This window comes from Sturnus vulgaris, chromosome 2 (genome assembly GCF_052056855.1).
Source record: "Sturnus vulgaris isolate bStuVul1 chromosome 2, bStuVul1.hap1, whole genome shotgun sequence".
Taxonomy (NCBI): Eukaryota; Metazoa; Chordata; class Aves; order Passeriformes; family Sturnidae; genus Sturnus; species Sturnus vulgaris.
In genome coordinates, this window is record NC_142244.1 from 91,247,408 (window position 1) to 91,270,883 (window position 23,476).

General features: G+C 38.3%; 1 protein-coding gene across 3 annotated transcripts in view; it reads right to left on the reverse strand.

The window, feature by feature from the left end:
- Positions 1 to 20,112, reverse strand: part of TGFBRAP1 (transforming growth factor beta receptor associated protein 1) — a 36,606-nt gene extending 16,494 nt beyond the window's left edge. The window contains exons 1-5 of one of the 3 annotated variants that reach the window (XM_088160093.1): positions 20,007 to 20,112; positions 16,585 to 17,286; positions 9,471 to 9,665; positions 8,465 to 8,619; positions 2,719 to 2,801 (exon numbers count right to left, since the gene is read on the reverse strand). In XM_088160093.1, the coding sequence (XP_088016219.1) occupies positions 2,719 to 2,801; positions 8,465 to 8,619; positions 9,471 to 9,665; positions 16,585 to 17,269 (1,118 nt within the window). In that variant the 5' untranslated portion in view covers positions 17,270 to 17,286; positions 20,007 to 20,112. Of the gene's footprint in view, positions 1 to 2,718; positions 2,802 to 8,464; positions 8,620 to 9,470; positions 9,666 to 16,584; positions 17,287 to 19,079; positions 19,926 to 20,006 lie in introns of those variants that run through there. The other 2 variants (XM_088160094.1, XM_014893386.2) reach the window with 2 other exon arrangements.
- Between the last annotated feature and the right edge of the window lie 3,364 nt (positions 20,113 to 23,476).

Sequence of the window (23,476 nt, forward strand, 5' to 3'; positions counted from 1 at the left end):
AATGCAACAGGCAGAATCTACAAGTCTTCAGGAAGCTTAGGTCTAAATTCAGACCCTCGTATCTACACATATCAGAGATGCCAAAGAAGCCTACAGTACTAACTGCTTTGACTAAATCCCACAATGCAAATCCCATATCATTCCTACATTTTATTTCTCCAGGTACAAGTACCAGCAATTTTTTAACCTTTTCAGTGTAGGACAGACTTATACCTAAATTCTCTCTATAGGCTTTCCAAGGTGAGAAATACTGTATAAAGCATTAACATTTTTATTTGTTAAAAAGAGCAAAGTTTAGAAAAGTTTCAGTATCCAGTGGGTCAGAAGGCGAGGAGTATCTAACCAGTAAACACCAAAGAACTGTTTTCCCTATAACAGCTGCCAAACATCTCCGTTAGGCATGGAAAATTGAGCAAATGACCTCCTAAAAAGCACTATTTGGTATAATGATAGCAACATGATACAGCATAACTATGAATCACAACTACATAAAACAATCACAATTCTGTTATTACTTACAACAGAATTTGTCAAAAAAGCCCTATTGTTACTTCTCACTGAGTTTTAAGGTTAATGGATCTAGTTGAAGAAAATTATCCTCCTTTTGTTGAACTGTTTGAGTTTCAATAAAGCTACACATTCTTTCTTTTCATCAACCTTCTTCACTATTCAGAAGTATCAGCATTAACCATGAGGAACTTCAGGACTATGAATTTAAGCATAAGATGTACCTGTTTCTTGACAAGGTTATCCAAGAAGGGTAATAATGCAAGAAAATGAAGACCTCAATCCAATATAATTCCCCCTGCTAACCTTTAACTGTCAGATATTTTCCAAGTAGTAAGACAATCTCACTTCATATTTAGCCAGATGCAGGCCCACATATCACACCAAGATCTCTGAGGAACTGCTGCTACCCTGTTTCACTGCTTAAATCCCTCTTTTCTCAGATAGGTACTAAGTTTCCCTTTGACATTAAGATTGAAGTGATTTTTAAGACCAGGTTGAAACATCTGCAGAGCAATACATGGGGATGGGAAGAAGTGTTTTCATAGACTGCCACATTCTTTCCCATTTTGCCTGTGAGCAGCAGTAAGTTTAAAATCAACAAGATTGATTGAGACTGTATCGGGGCCACCCAGTCACTCTAACTCAGGGAATCAAAGAACCTGATCACCATTACAAGTTTTTTCAGACTCACCAAAATACTCTGTTTAGCTTATGTATGGCTGGACAGAAGAAAAGCACAGAAACTTATTCTGGCTTTCTTCCCTGAGCAGACATCAGCAATTCATTCATCAGCAGAACTGTTGTTCTGCATTGGAGTTGCAGCTTTTAGAGGAAGGGAACGCCCTGGGATGCTGACTCAGCTGCAGAATTTGTGGCTGGACAGCACATTTTCTCATGAAGCATGTTTGTTTCTGTAGAGGAGCTCCCATAATCCTATTCATTAAAGCTTATTTATCAGATAGTTGGACGGAGGATGCATTAGCGATCTTGGCTCCTTCCACAAGGTGGTAGAACTCCTCACAGGATACATTTCCCTCTTTTCACTGCTCTTAAAATACTCTTAACTATACACTGCTTGTACTTCTGCTTCAGATACACAACCCTGGGGTCAGATACACAAGAATCTAAAAGATTATAAGGGTAGAGAAAGACTGCAAGTTGCTCACTAATGGCAGCAATTACTAAGTGATAGAGGAAGTGGTTGTGGCCAGAACAAATTGTCTCTAAATGCTGTTCAGGACTTTCCTGTCATACCCTCGTCTTCACTCAGTGTACACTGCTCATCCAAGCCCAGTGTCTCTCATTATACTGGTGAGCAGGAGGCAAAATGGCAAAGTTTTTCTCCAATAGCAACATTCCTCAAAGCTTTATTTTCCTCAATGCATTTCCATAAATCCAAGGACAACTCTTTTCCTACACTGTAAATACGCTTACAATTGAAAATTGTCTAGCCTTAATCCTATTTCATAGACTCTAAACTGATTTAAAGTGAATTTCAGCAGGTAACAAGGAGAGTTATTTTATATGGTCAGCATACATTCCACTAACTACAGACAGTGCCACATCACAGACTGAGGCATGGCTAGCAGAAATGAAATTATCAGGTAGGAAAGAGATAACAAGCAGCATTTTCTGAATGAAAGTGAAATATCAAGGTCAATTTATAAACAAGTGACTGCTGAAATGGCTAAATCGGCAAGGTTAGTACACACTTCAGGAACAAATCTGTCTTCTGGAAAAGGTCTAGCAGAACAAGTATTAAAGCAAATTCAGTATCAGCATCCTCATAAAAATTAGTGCCATTTTGTCAATAATATTTACGTTGTAACTAATATTTATATTATACCTCTTAACAAAAGTATTAAAAATAAAAAGAACAAAGCAATGTTTATTCTGTAAATCACAGCACAGACTCAGTGATAAAGCCTTGACCTTCATAAGCATAAAGTAAAAAAACCTCCATACCTACAACACTCAAATTCTTAATGCATGTGTTAGCATCTCCCAAAAAAAAAATCAGTTGCATTAACTCTTCAGCTAAAAAGTTGCTTCAACATTACTCTCTTCTTAACCCCAATAAAACCATTTTATTACACCGAACTCACATCTACATCAAAAAACATTAAAGCAACTAAATTTTTCAAACCAAGAACACTAACTCCTTTTTCAAAGAAGGTAAATTATTAAAATTTCTTGTCACACAATTACCTGAAGAGTTCTTTTGCTTCAAGGAACTGAAGCTGTGCAAACTGTATAAAACCTGCTTGCTGCAGGATTCGTTTGTACATTACCTATAAAAAAGAAGGAGGGGGAAAAAAGGTTTATTATATTTGTATTTACGTAGTGCCAGTTAGTACTGCAATAGCTACCGCCAAAAAACGCCAAACAAATGATCTTCAGCCACACCTGACAAGTCACAAGCAAAATAAACCTTGATCCTCTATATTTTAAAATTATGTACCCGAATATACTGAATCTGCTGGCCAGACTCAGTTTCTTACACAAATGTGTATGAACACAACACTGCTCATGAGTACTTACTAAAAGCAAAGTCAACAAACAGCAAGTTTTCTTGTTCAAATAATGACTTATCTGGCATCACACGGACTTGCCTCAAGCTTTTTCTTGAGTTATTTGCAAACATAAAAGCCAATGGTTATCTTTGAAGCTCCTCACGATTCAGTAAGTGCAAAAAATAAAGACGGCCCCACTTGACCACACACAGACACTTTCTTCCTGTCTCATCTCTCTGGTGCAAAATTGCTGTGAATTCTCATAGTCTCATCCCCAGCTGATGGCCACATTTTTGACTTTCTGCCAATTTTGCTACTTCGATTTTTTTTTTTTTAATAAAACATTCTTCCAAAACAGCTCAACCTATCCAATATGCAGTACATTAAGCAATGTTCCATAAAAATATGGTTAAAAACCAAGTAAACCATAATATGGAAGCTATTTGTTATCAGGCTTTACTGTTAAGGTCACATCTAGACAGAAAATGTTTAAATGAAGCTCAGTAGAAAGAAAACACAAAAACTACTTTAAATGATAGGTAGTTATTAAATTTGAATGGTCAATCAACTACCAATTACAAGATGAATTGAAATCCTTTTGCTCAGAATATTTTCAACAGCAAAAGAGAAGTATTAAAAGCAAGGAACCTCAACTGTGCTCTGCAGAGCATTCCAATTTGTGACAACACTGGCATTTTGGCAAATACACTCAGCTACCTTCTCATGTCCTCAGTTTTTCCCTTCAATTCGCTCATTAATACGCAGCTGTCTAATGTTTCACACTGTACATGAAGGCTGTTACTAATATAAGGCTTAAAAAACCATTTCCAATAAAAATACCCAGAGAAACTACAATACAACAGGAATGTATTCCAGGAAGGAATTGCTGAAGAGCATCAAGTACAGCTGACTGATACTCTGACTGATGATTTTTCACCTTGATTAAAGGTGATGGATTTACCAAAGAAAAGCTTGGCTTCAGTCCACCTAGTCTGTGCATGCTTTACTAATGGTTTGTCTAATGGAAATACTTAATGTCTCTTGTTAGCAAGTCTCTAAAATGCTTTGTAAGTGTGTGAGCTTTTTTTGCCTTGCAAGTGTATAGGAGAAAAGGGGAAACAGAGATAAATGTAATCAGGAACAGTTTTTCAGACAAATATAACAACATAAAATTAAACAAACAATACTTCATGACAACTTTATATTAACTAATTCTTTACATTCAAGTGCAACTATAAAAAATAGAGTTAACTAAAGCTAAAAGAGAATTTAATTAGAGTTACAAAGTAAAACTTCTTTAGGGGATTGAATCAAAAAATAGCCACAATATTTTGGATTTCTGACAGTGTTATTACATCAATACACAGTAATCTGTGAACCAATGAATACCCACCTGGTCACCTTCCTATGGACATTGCTGAGGGATTTAATTCTGCAAATATTTGCATCTCATGGCAGCAGAAAAACGTTAAAATCCAGCCTGACTTTCCAGAGAAAGACTTTTCACCCCACTGACTAGTACCAAAAGTAGATAGGCTGGGGATTTTTCCACCCCAAAATGTGTTCTCAAATTTTGCAATAGAGTGATCACTAAAATTTACATATTTAGTCAATTATGGTATTGTAATAAAGTTTGAATTAATCTCATTGCAAGCACAGCTTTAATTGCAGAGCTTAGTCTGTACAGCATCTTTTTAACAAAAAGGGGAAAAGAGCTCACTGATAGTGTAACTATAGGCTGAAGGAATCAGCTTTAAATTTGAACTGATAAAGTGGTATTCACTTTCATTCAAATGTTGACATTATCTTCAATTCTCCTTTAAAGACATGCAACAAAAAATTGTAGAATATCTACAGACAGACACTTTCTGAACTTTTTTAAGATGCAATGATGAGATAGACAGTATCCAGGTAGATTTTTAGCTGACAATATAAACATTAGATATTAAGATGTCCTAGAGTAAAGATTATGGAAGAAAACAGAATATATTATGGAAAATACAATATTACCTTTCTCATATATTTTTAAGAATGGGCTAGATCTACACGTCAAACACACTATTAAATTCAGTTTATGATGGAAAAAGAACTTTCAGGTTTCTTTTTTTTTTGTCAGAGCTGGAACAAGCTTCTTTTAAAAAGGTACTAAGCTACACCCAGTCAAAATTCAACACATTGTTTAGTCCATCATAATTTCTGAAGAACTACCATAGGACTTGCAATTCTTTAGGCAAATTCTGTACTGTTGACTGAATTCACATTAAAAATTATTCATATTAAAAAGTCACTACAAAAACAGGACATAAGTTTTATATTAATTCATATCTGAAAAAGCAAGGTAACTGCTGAAGCTGTGTTTGCTGTAGTGAAGTCTTAATTCTCTCAACCACTAAAAAAAAAAAAAAAAAAAAAATCCTTTCTAAAATGCTCAGAATTACCAACTACATTGTCCAAAGGAATTTTTCTAGAAAGCCACTTTGTCTTTTGCTCAAATTTGGGTGCAGTTAATAAGTTTTTTGAAGCTAAAAAGAATTAGGAAGGAAAAAAAAAAAAAAAAAAAGGAGATACCTATGCAAGATGTGTGTCAATCTAACCAAGGTCTTCACTACCATCAACCATGATTTCTGCAAACGTCAGCTGTCCTGAAAAATTAATAAGTAGTATTCAGTCATTTCATGGTAGCATGGTAGAAAAGCCTTTGTATTCTTCTATCAAAAATTCTATCCAGCAGAATCATCTCCCTGGAACACTTTTGCTTAGTGTTTCTTACCTAGCAGGAATTCCTGATGCTCAACAACAAAGAAATTTTCATCTGTTATGGCAAAGCTTTATTTGCAGTCTGCAGGGACCACAAGTTAAATATCAGGTTAGAGCTCCTAAGGCATGACCTGCTACTTTTCAATATCTAAATACTGACTCTACAAACAATTCTGAGAGTACAGTACTCAGTGTTGCTATTCCACCATCACTCTGCATTACCAGCATACATATACATATATATTTATGCTGTTATACAGAGGGAGAGCATGCACCCACATATGCATACAACAAAGCATTGAACTGTAGGGAAAAAAAATCCATGTCCTCAAAATCTGCCCTGCAGTGCCCTTAGTTCAAGTGACACATCTCAGCCATTGCAAACTGCAGAACTAAAGCATCCTGTGACAAAGGGAACACTATACTTCATAAACCAGACAACAATAATCACTCTTATGTATGGATAGATTATAGTGGCTGGATCAAATGCCTTAATGCCAACCCTATGCACTCCATGCTACTGCTTGTACAAAATGGCAAAATAAGGCCTTTGAAGTGTCTGCTGCTCAGGATTCAGTAATGCTTGCAAAACAGATACCAGAAGATACCTATTAGAAAATAACAATTTTCTAATAGATATGCATTATCTGAGGATAGCTCTCAGAAAGGAGTTAGAAATGAATGACTGTGTGATCAGTTAAAGTATGTCAAAGAAATGCTGCAAAAACATATGTAAGGCATGCAATTTGGTTGAGGTCCATCAGACTTATATTACACAATACTACAGTAAAGAAAGTCTGATGGCCTGTAACAAACTTGTAATGACAACAATTATGTATCAGAGTCATCTTAGAAAGCAAACTCAACATGTTACATTTCCAGCTACAGACAAGTTCTGAAAAACTGGAGTAATCTCTCAACAAAGTTAAGCTGAGTCATTTTAATATGAATTAAAACAGTGGGAAATTCCAACTCAAGAATTTGATAATTGGTTAATATCAGTTGGCAAATACACCCCAGAAACAGAACAGGCTATTTTGCTTGCAAGTACTGTTTTCTGGTTTTCAGCTGTAGCATTGAATTAAAGCAACTGAACACCCTTAAAAACACACTGAGTTAGAAAGAACTTACAATATTCTAGGAAACTAATTTCAGGAAGACCAACCCTGTGCACTTAAGATATTTGTGAAAAGAAAGTAACATATTTTAAAGGCTGAAAAATACTAAATCCAAGAAAACTTGAGAAGGACTGAAACTCTACATCATGTATTTTAGATAATGAATTATAGTTTCATCCTGTGGCAAAGCACAGAAAGTCATCTCTGACACTAAGTCTACATAAATTGTAAAGAAATAGTTGGAAAATTATAGGTCATCACACACAGAAGACATTGATTAGATCATGCATCCTGCCCTCATAGCAAGATTTTTGTTTGCTTCTTTAAACAGATTGGAAGGGAAAAGTAGGAAGTGAAGATGTAAAGCAAAACATGCTGGAAACGGAACTCTCTATTTGCCTAAATACTTTCCAACTTCAAGTACTTTCAGGTAGTTGAACCTTCAAAAAAGGATGGGAACAATTTTCTCAACAAGCTTTTTAGTTCCAGCAGTCTACCAGCTGCTTATTCAAGAGAGGAGTTAAGGATCAAAATGAAAGCTGATACAAGTTTCATTTAATGACTGCCTTTCAAGGGCCTTGACCAAAACTGAAGTGAAAAGGAATTAGAAGCTTCTTAAAATTAAAAAAAAAATTTAAAAAATCCTGACAGAATAATTTTGAACCATTGCAATCCTGTAACTTCGAGTTGTGTTTCAAACTTTACACCATCCTAAACAAGCCAAAAGTAACACAACTGTTTTAATGGCAACAAAATGCTCCAAGGAGTATTAAAAAAAAAGCAAAAATACAGCTTTTCTGCAGGTTACAGATCAAATTTTGCTTTTACCATAGGAAAGAAACTAAGTTAAATTTTAGTTCACCCACTCCACGAGTAGAGATATCATGCTACTTTTTACAAGTCTCTAAATACGACCAAATACAGTAGAATATATATATGGCAATATAAATCAGACATAGAAGGAAAGGAGCACAAATCTTTAATCAACACTGTAATCAAAGAGTTTGTAAGACACTTCAACACAATAACCTTTAAAACTGAGTTACACAGCAGTACAAGCATTACTTGCAAGACCTTGGAAGCAAGATGCATTTGCTTAAGATTTCCCACCACTTAACTTTGAAGTTAAGTGCTATTGTGAAGTTTAGGATATGGTGAGAATCTTTGATCAAAAAAGTAAAATTTCAAAATTCTAAATTGAAAAAAGTATACATTTTTAAACAGCAATAGCAAATAATAACTGAATCTAGTACCAAAGAAGCATCCATTGGGTTTTCTGCCCTTAGGTTTCTGGTTTTGTTTTGTTTTCAATTCTCTCAAGTTACACACTTGAAAAAATTCAACAAAACCGCAGAACAACAGCATTCAACCCTGCCAATGTTACAGCTTCCACAAGTGCAAAACAATTTTGCAGAATGCCTATTTCCTCAGGCTGAAATCATAAAAGGTATTAGAACTTCTCTGCAACGTAAATTCCTCCCCCACCTCTCTAATTGCTTGACCAATGGAATACATGACCCCACTGTGAAATTTACATTTTGATGAAAATTGAAAGGAAGGACAGACCTGAAATTTCTCTTTTGGAATATTCCTTCGAGCTCCTTTTGCTAGAACAAGGGCTTCTTCCACTCTGTGGCTAGCTAGAAGATCCTGAATCTGTTTTTCCAAAGGTAGTGGCACCAAAATATACACACCCTTGTTAGTAGCAACAATCACCTTTCCTAGACAGAACAAACAGATATATTTAATTTACAGCCTCTACAGAGAAAAGCAATTTCAGAAATAAGCTTTAAAATACACAATTTAAGACACAAGAACCTAAACAGTGTCAAAGCCCCAAAAATTACCTTTGCTGCTACCACATTTACTCGATAGTGCAGTTTACCTATGAATTCCACCTCAGAAATATAGAGATAATGGTAAATTTATTTAGTTACAGCAGATTTTGTTCCACTTGAAGTAAGAGAAATTGCCTAGAATTACTTATTATGAACTAAGCTGGTAAGGCCACTGAAATTATTGTCCAGATTCCGGAGAGCAGGAACTTTTAACTAAGCCAAACATCAAATCTAGCAAGTAATCTAAAGATCACAGTGCTAGAGTTTGTAGCTTTTCTGGGGGGGGGGGAAGAAGTACTTTTCTATGAGAAAGATCCAATTTAAACCTCGTACACAGATTTTTTTAAAATTATTTTTCTTTTGCATTTCTTTCTAATATGTAAGAATTTTGTCAGAATAGTTAATGGACAAATACCTGTAGGTCACAATTACTGACCTGTAGCATTAAATAAACATTGCTCCTTTGAAAGAAATAATCAGGTTACGAAAAAGCTCTAACTACATAGACTCCTACCCAACAATTAACTTGACAATTACAGCACATGAGCATACATTTTGTTAGAAGCATAGAATTCTGTATTACTGAAGTCTGCAAGGAATGTAACCAGGAAAGTATTTGCAAATAAGTTTCAACAGTCAACATACTTGTTAGATACTTTGTTTAAAAAACAAACCCAAGTGACTCCAGCGGGTGTTCCAGAATTACTGATGCAACAAAGTGTCCTTTTCTATACCTTCAAAGTCCTGTAGAATGTGACCTTCTTTAAAAGGCAGGGTTTGCTTTTGCTGCTGGTCCAGCATGCTGTGCACCGTAATGAACTCATCATCGAGAGCAACCACGTAAGGAAAGCACAAAGCTGCCCCAATCACATTCTCTGACCAGTGCACTGGGGCACGCTGTGAAATCCCATCTACAGTAGCAAACATGCCTACAAAAAAGGAAAAACAAAGCCTGAGGCTCGTGCTAGGTGAAGACTGTTGTTTTCCCAGCACAAAGCCTGGGTACCCAGGTACAGCAGTGGAAAGTCTCAGAGCAGGTACAGTATCAGGCAGCATGATGACAACACATCACACCTCCCTGGACCTGACAGATACTGGTTAATTCAGTCCAATTTTTTTTTTCATTCTCCTTCAGCACAGGAACAGACAATGCCAAAAACTGAGAAGAAATGAATACTGGAACAAACTAGCAAGAATTATTCAAATTTACTAAGTTTAAAAGCTTTCTTAAAGGAATTTTAACATGTAGTTTGAATTCATTTCAGAACAGTAACACTTCTTGAGACTCAATTTTCAGACAATCTTGCCTTAGTAGGAGCTGCAGACCTGCACCACCTGACCTATCTGGCAATGCAGATGTGTCTGTTCTTATAGTGTCCAATATCTAAAGAGCATTTTAGTGGACACAATTGTTTACTTATACTTTTTCACTTTTGCTACAGCCAACATTTTCAGAGAACAAAGGTCCAGCTCCTTGGGATGAGTCACTTCCTACAAAGCACCTGCGTTCTCAATCATTTGAAAAAATGCAGAGGCTGTGTATAAAGCAGCACAGAGCAAAGACTTTCTATTATCCCAGTGGTAACTCTTGTGCTGTCTTCAGAACAACCAGACTAAAGCTTCAGTCAATTTGCAGGGTGAGTTTTTGTCATTACCTTTCCTCATGTCTATTCTGTCCTTCATTCTTCTCCTAGCTTAATAGACTTTTAAATTGCTTTAGAACCGCATGCCACTGGTTCTATTCATGCTACTTGATATTTCCCAATTCTGCAGAGAATTTTCAGTCACAAGTAATTCCCAGAGAGAAGAGAAATTCAAAATTAATTGAAGAGAAATTTCAGTCACAATTTTCAGGCCTAGTTGCATACAGATTCACCAGCACAGTGTAAACTTCTGTTCTAAATATGAATTTATACCCCTTAAACCTCTCATGCCATTAAAAAGACATGCCCATGAAAATTGATCTTTGGCAGCACTGAGCCACTTGACAGCTGGCAGAGTAAATCTGAGCTCTAAAGAACAGAAGAGATTAAAAGATTACGTTATTCAATTTGCAAAATCTCTTCCAAACAGAGGATAATGAGGCAAGGCGAGCTGGGTACAAGGACCTTCTTGGAATGAAGAAAAAAAAAAAAAAAAAAAAAAAAAGGGAAAACAGAGAAAACAAAACAGAAGGTTGTAGACTTTTACAGAACTACAGTGTAGAGACCAAGCTTTTGGACCCCTTACAGTAGCAGCTTTCAAATGATCATCCCTTTGACTAAGGGTTCTTTTTCACTACAATGATCAGCTTTTCAATCAGAGCACCTTACAGAAAATACTTTCTAGGTGGCAATATATAATTCCTAATTTACTCTATAGATCTTGATATTCTTATGACTCCAAAGTAAGATTTTATGTCAGGCAAAATGTACTGTCCAGTTTTAAAGGCTTTCAGTTGTTATTCCATGATATAATCCCACTTCAAAATGTGGGAGAAAACCTGTACTAAATACATACTAAGCAGTAGTAAACTTAGGGCTTATTATATTTGAAAGACTAATTCTTATGTTTTCTATTTCTGTGGTGTTCTAACACAAATAATTATAAACCTCATATTTTTAAATTAAAAAGCTCTTTTTTAGGTAATGAAAAAAATCCTTTATGGAAGTGAAAATGTATGCATTCAAGTCAATGTCTCCCTATATCCCTCTGCCTTCAATAGCTAGGGCTTCTGTGGCAGAATGATGCATTATCTGTCTTCATCCAGCTCCCACCTAAGGATAACAATAAACATAACTACAGCCAGAAACCACAGCCTTTTTGTAGTACAGGGATGCAACTGATGAAACTTGAGATGAGGCCAGCAATCAATTCCATATTAAAAATTGCGCAGGCTACCCAAGGACTACAAGAGTTACCCAAAACAAAGCTACACTGTTTGCAGCATCAAGAGATATAGAAATGTTTTGTATCATCTGTAAATTTGTGAAGGTGTGCCCTTCCCTACCAGCCATGTTGTTAAAATGATGTTAGTATTGACCTAGCATTGGCCCCCTGGAGTACAAGACTAGTGACTGGCTTCCAGCTGCACTCTGCTCTGCTGACTGCAGATTTTTCAGCCAAGCTTTCAATCCACCTCAACTGTTTCTCCAGCTCATTCTTCATCTGTTTGTCTACAAAGGATGTCATGGCAGAGAGTGTCAAAGCCTTGCTGAACTTCACAGGATCACAGCTCTCCCCTCATTCACCAAGCTGGTGTCTAATCACAGAAGACAGTCTGGTCAGGCAATTTTCCCTATTTAAATCCACATGGATTACTTCAAATCTCATTCTTGCCCTTTGTATATTTGGAAACAGCTTCCAGGATTTTCTCAGATCCCCTTCCTGAGGATCAGGGTACAGCCAGCTATACTTCCCTGGTTCCTTTCTCTTGATCACCTAAGGCAGGAGTGAAAACATTTGTTTTCTTCCAGTCCTGAGGAACAGCCTCTGATCATCATGACCTTTCAAAGATAATAAATTGGCCTCACAATGACATTGACCATCACCCTCAAGCATTCATGAAAACATCCCACCAGGTCCCATGGACTTGTCTGTCCAGTTTATTTAACTATTCCATAATGTAATCCTTCTCTGCTGAGGGCAGGTTTTTGTTGCTCCAGATTTTCCCACTGTTCCTAAGGGCTGATGATTCCTGAAAGAAGGTCATACCAGTAGACTGATGTAAAGAAGGCATTAAGCACCTCAGCCTTTTCCATGCCCTTTGGCCTCAGGTCCTCTGCCCCATTTAACAGTAGGCTTCCATTAGCCTTCCTGTGCTGCTGAAATGCTTGTAAAAGCTCTTTGGCTGCCCTACAAAGTGTTCAGCAGAGTCAATGCCAGATGGACATTGGCCTCTGCCCTGGTCTTGGATAGAGTTAATTTTCTTCTTAGCAGCTGGTGTTTTGGATTCAGTAGGAGAACAACGTTGATAAGACATTGATGTTCAACAGAGCACATCCCTTCATCATCTCCTCAGCCACCATCAACACACTCCAGAAAACTCCTGGCCTGCTTGTCTCCTGCTGTGCTGCCCCTCAAGCAGATACTGGAGTGGTACAAGTGTACCCTAAAAACCAGGGCCTGCAAATGTAGATTTCTTCCTGCTCCCTAAAGGTCTTGCCTACATCTTTTCCCCGATGAAATAGTCTGTCCCAGGCACTCACCACAATAATTTTGTTCACCCATGCTAGTTTGCTCTCTAACCCAAATCCATAAACTCTCATTTGCCTCCTCCTTTGTTTCAAGGCACCCCATCATATCTTCCTATTGCTCCCATGTAAAGGGTAACCCCCATCTCAGCTGTTAAAAGACAGCTGTGCTGATTTCCTGGAAAAAGTGAGAGAGCTTCCACTACCATGATGTTTTGTAAAGACTTCTTTCTCTGCATATGCCTGAAGTAGAATTCCTTCAGCTCTCTTTGTGCTTATGATGTCTCTTATCACACCATCTTGCAATGTTTTTTTTGCCAACACAGCCTACCACCACCACCACCACGCCTAATCTAAATCCAACTCACCATGTTGCTCAGTCAAGTTGGCAAAAATGCTTTTGCCTTACTTGACCTAGTGGATCCCATCTCTTCCTTAAATAGGGATCCATAGTCCTAAAAGACAAAACTCATCACCACAAACTGTACAATCAGTTGGTGATGTGCACAATCCAGGTATTCCTCCTCAAGGTATTCTTCCTTACCAGCAGGATTGATGAGAAAACCCCTATCTCCAATATAAGGGAGTCTCTCACTACTATTATTTACTAATTCCTCCTGCTGCTACTGCATTGTACAGGCTTGGATGATTTGTTGGACAGCACTTCCTGCTTTTCTTCTGTTACTGTAAGCACCGAGCATATTATAAAGATGTAGATCAGCAAGCAGAGAAGGAGAATTCTTCAAGTTATGAATTCTTCCAGTGTTGGCCATCACAGAACAGCAGAGACTCAGCCTGTCCTTCCCCTCTGTACAGCTGGAGATTGAAGGCTCATGCCTGGTTGCTGGATAAGATTCAATTTCCTATTTGCCATCTCTGGTGCCATGTACTCTGCAGACCTCCTACTGCATTTCATTTACTTGGCAACATAAATCCTCAACCAAGCACACATCTCCCATGGGCAAGAACAACATTTTTACTTGGTCCAGTCTCAGCAAGAGGCAGGAGGCACTTTGTTCAGCTCAAGGTGTGAGGAGCTTCACCCGCCATTGGGAGCTCAGCCTGAGTCAACACTTCAGACCTTTTGGAGCCATTGCTCCATCTGGTGCTGGGAAGCATATCCTGTGCCAAATATTATTAAGAAGTATCTGCAGTAATTTTAAACACTTAAAGCCTCTGTACAGTAGGAAATCTGATTAAAAACATGTAACCAGGCTTCACAAACTCAAAAACTGAATTTTGGTAAGCAGTTTCATATACACCAGAAATAACTGATTTTCAATTGTAAATTAATGAATTACCAGAGAGAATGAACAAGCACCAAAAATGAAGTTCCTCCTCCTTTTGAAAGAACGAGCTAAACACTAACTGCAAGCAAAGACAACAAAGTACCAAATGAAGTACTTTTGAGGCTGAGGATCTGCTATGAACAATTCTAACAGTCAGTTTAAAATCCAGTGTCCAGATAAAGAAAAAGGTTATATACACAGTAAACTCAGAAATGTTTTACTTTATCATTTTGAGCACTTGCTTTTTGACAATCTAAATTCCAGTCTTAACTCAAAAACACTCTAAAGTTAAATACATTAGTGCAGAATATCTCCACCTCTGTAAAAGAGGCTGAACTTAGCATAGATGCTCTACCGAGTGCCAAACCACCATGCCCTGATTAATGAGACATACAAAAGCAAATCAAAATTAGAACTGAGGTTTTACATCAAGCCTCTTCAAATCCATGCATTCCACAGCAGAGGCCCACCTGAGATACCAAGATGCACAGTGCTTATCTATTATGAAGGTGCCCAACCATCTTCATAACATCAGAAACAAGTATTAAAGACACTAGGAATTCTACCAAGCAGGAACAGCAAGATGGATATACTAAGTCAAAATATCAGTGGGGAGGGAATAGAGAAAAAGAGCTAAAAAAAAGATTAATTAAACAAGAAGAAACTATACAGTTGACAGCAAATACTCTAGACGGTCTCTGAGGCAGTACAAGAAAGAATGCTTGTATCATGAGGAAAAGAGTGGTTTATAGCATGTTTACAGCAGCAGAAGTGCACTTGCTTAAGATCTCCTACACCTGACATTCTAACCCCAGGACACTCTACTTACACAAGGATGCTGGACTTCATAAGTAACCTTCTTTTCATGTATCTCTCTTACAGTACACCAGACAAAAGCAAAAGTCAGACTAAATAAAATTCCGATTCCTAATTAAGTATAATTATGCTTTTGAAATTATATTCTTAAAGAAAATGAAAAAAAAAAGAGAAATTACTTGAATGGAATCTGTCTTGACATGCCTAAAATTTTTTTTAAAATTAAAGTAAAAATAGAATCTTCTCACAAAACCAGTCAATTTTCAAATTTTAACTTCCCTAGCACTACTAAAACAGTAAATGTCCAAAAATAATGTCCATATTTAAAACAACTAAGGGCTTTAATAGGAAGTGGGCAGTGAAAATTATTTAGAAAAGCCCTGTACCTAAAAAAAAAAAAAAACAAAAAAAAAAAAGTTCATCTTGGAACATCTTTAACTCACATAAACTCAAATTTTACTGAGAGTCTACTTTAGAGAAAAGCTGGTGAGTTGATGTACATCTTGCATTCTGGTCACAAAGCAAAACTTCAATATAAGCAACTGATTTTCTTTGGTATTTATATTGCACGCTTGATTTTCTTTGAATTTGTATTAAAAAGTCAAAACCCAAATTATGGCCCTGAATAGCTGTGAACTTTGTGCCATGCTAAAGTTTCAGAGAAAATACATAAACCGTGTCTCCTGAAAGGAGAGTCATATGGCAAACAGCATGAAAGCATTCTGCCTGTGGTCTGTCAGCTCTGTGATGTAGCTTTTCCAAAAAAAAGCTCAAGATTACTGACCTCACAGCATATTGTCGATTTAGACAAATTACAGTAGTCCTTACAGTCATCTCTTAGATAAGAGTACGATTTCACATGATCTAACATAGTTTAAGTATTGCAAAACCAATCATTTTCTGTAACATAAAATACTACTAAAAATATTAAGCATATGGGAGCATAAAAACTAGTATCTGGTAACACCTACAGTTAGGACAGCATTTACTATTACGGGAGTTAGGATGCAACTTACTTCCACTGAAATTTCTTACTAACTCTGTAGTACAACATACTTTCTTGTGAATCTGTTAAAACCTATAAAATGGACTTCATATGAGCTCCTTTGAACAGCAACTGAGGAAAAAAATAATTCATCTACACTAATTGAACAATTTTGTAGCAATGTGAGGCTCCACAAACCCAGTCCCCCTAGTCACTACACACTGTCTACCAATCTCTGAAATTTCACTTGGTACCCAACAATTTTTTTTGCTAAGGGCTGCAAGATACAATGAAATGAAGCTTTGATTAAAATAGAACATGATTAGAATAAAAATAATCATAAAATCTTGTGCATTAAAAAACACTTAGTGTAGGTTTTTATAGTTATAACAGTATTACAGAGTTATAATAGTACTAAGTATCAAAAATTTACCATCCCCCTCTTTATCTCAGCATTCCAATATAGACCTGTGAAGGAAAGCATCATTATTATGCATAACATTTAAGTAGTAAAACTTTGCTTCAGAAATTCAGATAAATAAAGAAAGTTTAAAAAATTGCAAAAAATTTAAATCCTTAGTCTCACCTAGGCCTCCGGGGCCAGCCAACAGAAACTCTTGTCTGCCTATTCGTTTCACAATTGGCCGTTTCTCATCACTGCAATAAGGAAATAGGTCCTGGGAGACGCCAGTATTATAATTCAAAATTATATACTGTGTAGTAAGGGCAAGGCATAAGTAATAACCATCTACAGCCACAGCACAGGGCTGCTCTGGAGTAAACACTTCCTTCACTATCTGGACTCTGTCTTCAAACACCATGAACATTTGAATGGTCCGACGCTTGACCGAGATAATGCAAACTTCAACGCAGAAAGGATCCCCACTCACAGGGTTTTCATTCAGTGTGAATGTCACAGCTCCTTTGATCCTAGCACCAGTGGGGACAGGTTCCAAGTTGATCATGTTCACTAGTGTTATCGTGTTGTCACAAAGCACAAGCAGTCTGGTGAGGGCAGAGGCTGCTTTCAACTCGCTCACAGGCTTCTTCAAACCCAGGTATTTGTGTAGTTGCTTGGTGGCAGCAAAAGTTATTTTTCCAGCTGTCGACACCTTTTCATCCAACAGAAAGTGATAGATAAAGCAGTCATTGGTTCCAATATAGAGGTTTTTCCCACAACACTCAATGCACTCGATGTTGATGTAATTTTTGTCTCCCATTAACATCTCCCGCTCAACAGCAGAAACGAGCTTGAAAGCTTTAACACTCATCGTGTCTTCCGGGTGATCTAATTAAAGAGAAAAAAAACCACTACTATTCACCTCTGCACATAGAGCCAAGTATCAGAGACAGCAATTTAACATTCACTGATACAAAAACTTAACTACTGCATTTTTTAATAGTCTGTACTCTATTTCTAACCTGACTACACAAGCCAGAGCAAGCACATTAATAACCACAGAAATTAATCAAATTGTATGCTTCCGCTTCTGACTTATTCTGAAACAGATCCACAACAGCACCCAGCTAGTCTGAAGTGATGCTTTCTCCACAAGTAACCAGCACGTTATTGACTCTCTCAGACACTGGCACAATAAGAGGTTATTTCCAGTACTTAGTTACTTATAAGCCTGTCATGCACAGGTTTCTATCACCTGCACATGAAAACAGACAAGCTTCAGGTCTTAGATTTCATGAGAGGCCACAAGGCATTTAGTGCTACTAGTCAACATGCTGCTTTACACTCCACTGTAGGCCTAGTAATACACAGCCTTTTCACAAAATGTCACAGGTATACTCCATTTTAACACATATTTTACATTCCTTAGTCTCCAGAAGTCAGGAATATATACTTTCCAAGCCAATTAAATAATAACCTATACAAGGAATCATCCAACTCGTAATAGAAGTTGTTGGTTTGGGTCTGTAGCTTGCTTTATTTTTTAAAACATATGCAGAGAGCATGGCCCATAAAGCATTCATTAAGCTCAAAATGCAGTATCACAGAAATTCAGAATGTTTCTGTTTTTCACTACCACAGTAATTCCACAAGTCTGTCTTTAAGTGCTAACCAGCACTTCTAATATTTATTCTACAAACTATATCCACCCTTCTGCAATCAAGCACCATCAAGGGACAGATGCAATTTATGAAGCAGATAATACTGTTTGAAAAACAATCCATGCAGTTTTATTATACTCCACACTTGTGTTATTTTTATAAGAAACCATCAGACAACTGTGCTCAACACTCCAAAGAAGAGCAGATGAGAAACTGCTGACCTTGTTGAATCACCTTTTAATCTGTCATGACTGGTCTGTAATGGTCACTTAGCCAACACAGGAGAAGACACAAACACTAAACATCTCAAACAGATGCAATTACTTCTACTCCACATATACAGTGGTGATACAAAACATTAAATTATATCTCTGTGGACTAACAGAGAAACCAACATCCACAAAATGCTCCTGTAAATTGAAACTAAACACAGACAAAACAAATTTAGTTTCCAATTATTACATTACAACAAAACACTTTGTTTTTGCAAGAGAACACTAAAAAGCACCGTCAAAAAGTTCTACAATTGAGTGAGAAAAATAAGGTACACAACTTGCAGGTAGCCATGAAACTAAATTATATAAAACTAAGATTATGGCTAGAAGCAAACCATATTACCAAGATACAGTAGTAGGCATTAGTGCCAAATACTTCAGAGTTCATTTTTTGTTTTTTTTTCAGAAGTTAAAACGATTTTAGTTTGGGTTTCCATGACATTTTCAAGTTCCATCCTCACCTGGAGTGTAAATCAGTGTTATGACCTTCAACAACAACAACAACAAAAAATATCAACCAAACAAACCCAGGAAGCACTAGAGAACTAGCCAAGGGTAAAATGATAATGCAAGTCTGGCAACACAGCCACCTTATCCTCCAACATGATCAAAAGAAACACAGCATTTTAAGTTAGAGAGGGCTGTCCAAAGGTTGACTGCCAAAACAACCCCAACAGTTCTTAAGAGCCTGTGTGTAGCCTGAAGTGATAAACTACCCTCTGCAGAGGTCGGGCAGCTTTCATACCTGAAGTTGCCAAGGATTTAGTTAATGCTCCTGTAGGCCAACATAAAAGCCTTATATGTGCCACTGAGAAAAACACAGAATTTTGCTCCTGATCAAGATGTGTTAAAAAGTCCAAAAGGATTTCCTAAATCAAAGTAGATGAAAATTAAAAGTAGGAAAAAAAATCTTAACAAATAGATGACTCCTGAACAGAAAGAATAAAAAAATCCATAGTACTATATAAGTTTGATAATAAAGAAATGAAAACATTCATTCTAGGAAAAAAAAAAAAAAAAAGGTGTGAGAAAAAGCTTTTAGGAACAAACAATGCCAACACTCGTGGCCTGGAAATAACTTCTTTTTTAGCATTTATCTTGTTCTCATTTATGAAACCTAAGGGGTCAGTGAGCACTGTAAAGGAACAGGTTCTGCAGAACATGCCGTTCCTTTGAAGTGGAAGAGGCAGTTACACAGTTACAGACAGTATTTTTTATACTACGTTTAGATGCTCAGAAGTCCGGAAAACAAGATAATGGGGAAGTTTTGCTGTCAAAGAAAAATAAAACCATAATCAAGAAAATTATCAGTCGAGTAGACGCTGATTTTTTAAGCGCAATAACAACCCCGCACGTACTCATTTCCTGCAAGAAGTGGGAAGCAGCTCTCCCCCGCTCCAGTTAAGCAATAACCTTGCATTGCATTGTGCTCTCCCTGCCTTGGGGAGCAACACCCTGCCTGCCTCACCTCGCACCGCTCCTACACCCTGCGCGGGCTCTAAAGAACCTGCGGATACAATTCCCCCGAGCCGCGGAGCCCTCGGGAGGACAGGGATGCGCTGCCCGTCCCTCACACACACCGCACGCAGCCAGGCCCGCCACCGGCCGGCCCCGCTGCGCCCGCCTCCGCCCGGCCGGACGCGGAGCCTCTCCCGCCGCCCTCCCCCAGCACCTGCCGGCGCACGGCGGAGCCGGGCCCGCCGCTCCGAGGCCTCGCGGTGCGGTGGCGGCGGCCGGGCCCGCCTCGGGCGCGCTGGGATCCGCCGGCGGCGGGCGGGGGGAACGCGCCGCTTCCGGTGAGGCGCCGGCCCCGCCCCCGCCCGCGTCACCGGGCCCGGGCAGCGGCGGGGCCCGCGTCCGGTCACGTGCGGGACAGCGCGCCCGCACCGGCCGGGAAAGCGTGCCGGGAGCCTCAGGGAGCTCTGCGACCCTGCGGCCGAGAGAAGAGACTCGTACATTTATTATTTTATATATCTGTAGCCATAGGTTTATTTATTTATTTATTTATTTATTTGCATTATAGTTTAGTTATATATCTATTTTATATATATTATATATATATAAAATATATACATAAGAGAGTCCAAAGCCTTGGGATATACACAGACACACACACACACACATATATATATATATATATATATATATATGGGAGATGCTTTTTTCATAGTCCTAGAGAGTGCCCTCACCGAAATTTGACTTAATAATAGCAATAATATAAGTCTCATATCTATTTTGAGACTTGCAATGATGCTGTTTGTATATAGTGTTTATATATTATATAAGTCTCATATATTATAGGAGGCTGATACTATTACTAATATATATATATATATATATATATATATATATATATATATATATATATAAAACTCTCAACTATTATATATTTAAAAAGTAAGCTACTTGTCGATGGAATTGTCTTGTTAAAGTTGAGGGCTTGACATGCCTCAGTGACCTAGGAGGAGGTTAACAAACCTTGGCGACAAGGACGTGCTACTGATAGTGGACACAAAGAATGCAGACTTTATGGGCCACAAATATATCTGGCAGATTTCCCAAGATAAGGAAGAAACTAACAAAGCCTGCTCAGCAACTGGGCTGAAATCAGCTCCGACTGGGTAAAAGGTAATTCCGGCAGGGTGAGAGCCCTGATAGCCACCGACCCCAGAAACCCTCTGGCTCAAGAGAAGAGAACGACTGAATGGGCTAATTGGCATGAGAAGTGAAGGAATCATTGACCAAGAGAAGACTAATTAATGAAAGAACGATATAATTTGTAGCCAATTAACATTAATGCTTTTGTTTACTAAAGTATGTAAATGGTAAATTTTGATAGTCCTTATGCTGGCTTTGTGGATTTGCCTGCCCAGCGCGTCTTTCTGCACAGAACTGTAAATAATTCAAATATCTCAATTCTCTGTGTGGATTGGCCTCTTGTACACGGGATGAAAGAAGCTATTTTGGGACAACACATACAACTAATGAACAAAGAGAAATGTATCAGAACTGATGTAAAATATTATTTTTCTAATTGTAAAATCTTAAAAAGGAAAATAATGGAAAATCGTACCTGGTATCATTTATTTAAAATTGCCCTATTGCATTAACAACAACAACAAAAAAAATTAAAAAAAATCTCTTCTATGAAATGCAATAGAATCATTCAACAAATCTATGAAAACAATATAGTTCATTGAAATTCTATTATTTTTACAGCAATTGGAAAAGAAACATTATATTTTTTATCAGACCGTTGACATTTCCTCCCTTTCAGAACTTTATTGTGAGAGGACACGCTTTGGTTAATCAAAGAGGAACTATAATTTTGGGTACAAATGCCTACAAAGTAAATAGTAACATAAGAAAATCACAGGGTAAAAATCTTGATCAGCACCACTAATTTGGTTATCAAGGATACGTTTCTGTGAGGCAGAACTTACAAGGTGCTTTAGGAAGAGGGAGATGATCCATGTAATTTACAAGAAAGCAATATAATTCATTGAAATGAGCACCAAAATACAGGCTGAACATTCACCCTTGGAGCTATACTCATTTACAAGATTACTTGAGTTCAGTTGATTTTCTGACATAATTGGCTGAAGTGAGAAATGAATGAGAACAAGCAAATAGAACTAATTTATAGCTGTGTGCCTACTGGTCACAGAACTATGAAGTTGGGGCTTTGGGCAGCCCTGGCACCCAGCCCGTGCTTCCCCTTGGCTGCAGCTTCCCTAAAGAGAAAAAAGCACAGGAGAACAAATTGTATATACTGCCAGGAGACTCTTTTAAGGGCTATAATGTTAGTACTTACTTGTATTCATAAATGATTTTTAAATATTGAAAATTTGAATTTATGTCTTTTGAAGTGCTGTATGTATGTAGCTCTAATGTGACGTACGTAGTCATGTACCTGCAACTCCTTCCACGTGGATGTACTTTTATTGTTTTACATTGTTGCCTGTGCCTTGCAATTCTGCAAAATGCATCAAGTACTTCAAATTACTTTGTAATTTTATGTTGTAGCAACTACATGGTTACTTACACATGTAACCGTCTGTAATTCCCGATTCTGCTTTTAAACACGGTGACAAACTCCAATGGGCAGGCAGCTATTGTACTTTGGAATTACAAAGCAACTTTTATTGTTGCCTGTCAAACAGCGTTAACCAGTGGGTGTCGCAACTATGGGCAGGACGGAGATCGTGTTTAATTCCGTAGCAAAGTTCCGGCATGCAGCAGCACAAAGCGTATGCTGACAGAATGACAATAAAATAGATGTTCTCCCGCTTCTGTGCTATCAGCTGGGGGGGGCAATCTCACTTTATCAGTAATACGAAACTCCCTCAAGGGCAGAGAAGCCTTGCAGAGAAACCCAGAAAAAAAAAAATAGAGCTGTGCAACAAGAGCTGTATAAAGTTTAACAAGGGCGAGTGCTGAATTCTGCACAGGGGATGGGACAGCCCTGTATGTATGGAGAGACTGGGGAACACGAGGCTGGAGAGCAGTGCTATGGAAAGGGACCCGGGGGTCGGTGGCAAGCTGAACATGAGCCAGCACTGCCCTGATAGCCAGGAGGGCCAAACCTGTCCTGGGGACATCAGGCACAGCATCACAGCCGGGCAGGAGAGGGGATTGTCCTGCTCTGCTCTGAGCTGGGGCAGCCTCACCTCCAGTGCTGGGGGTACTTCGGGGTGACACAACATAAAAAATACACAGAGCTGTTGGAAAGCATCCAAAGTAGGGCCACGAGGGTGAAAGGCCTTGAGGGGAAGCCGTGTGAGGAGCGGCTGAGGGCACTTGGTCTGCTGAGTCTGGAGGAGACTGAGGGGAGATTTTTTCACAGTCTACAGGTTCCTCGTGAGGGGCAGGCACTGATCTCTTCTCTGGGGACCAATAACAGGACCCAAAGGAATGGCATGAAGCGGTATCAGGGGAGGTTTAAGTTGGATATCAGAAAAAGGCTCTTCATCAAAGGTGGTCAGGCACTGGAACGGGCTCCCTAGGGGAAGTGATCACAGCACCAAGCTTGACAGAGCTCAAGAAGCATTTGGAAAACGCTCTCAGACATGGGGCATAATACTTGGGGCTGTCCTGTGTAGGGCCAGGAGCTAGACTTCGATGATCCTTGCGGGCCCTTTC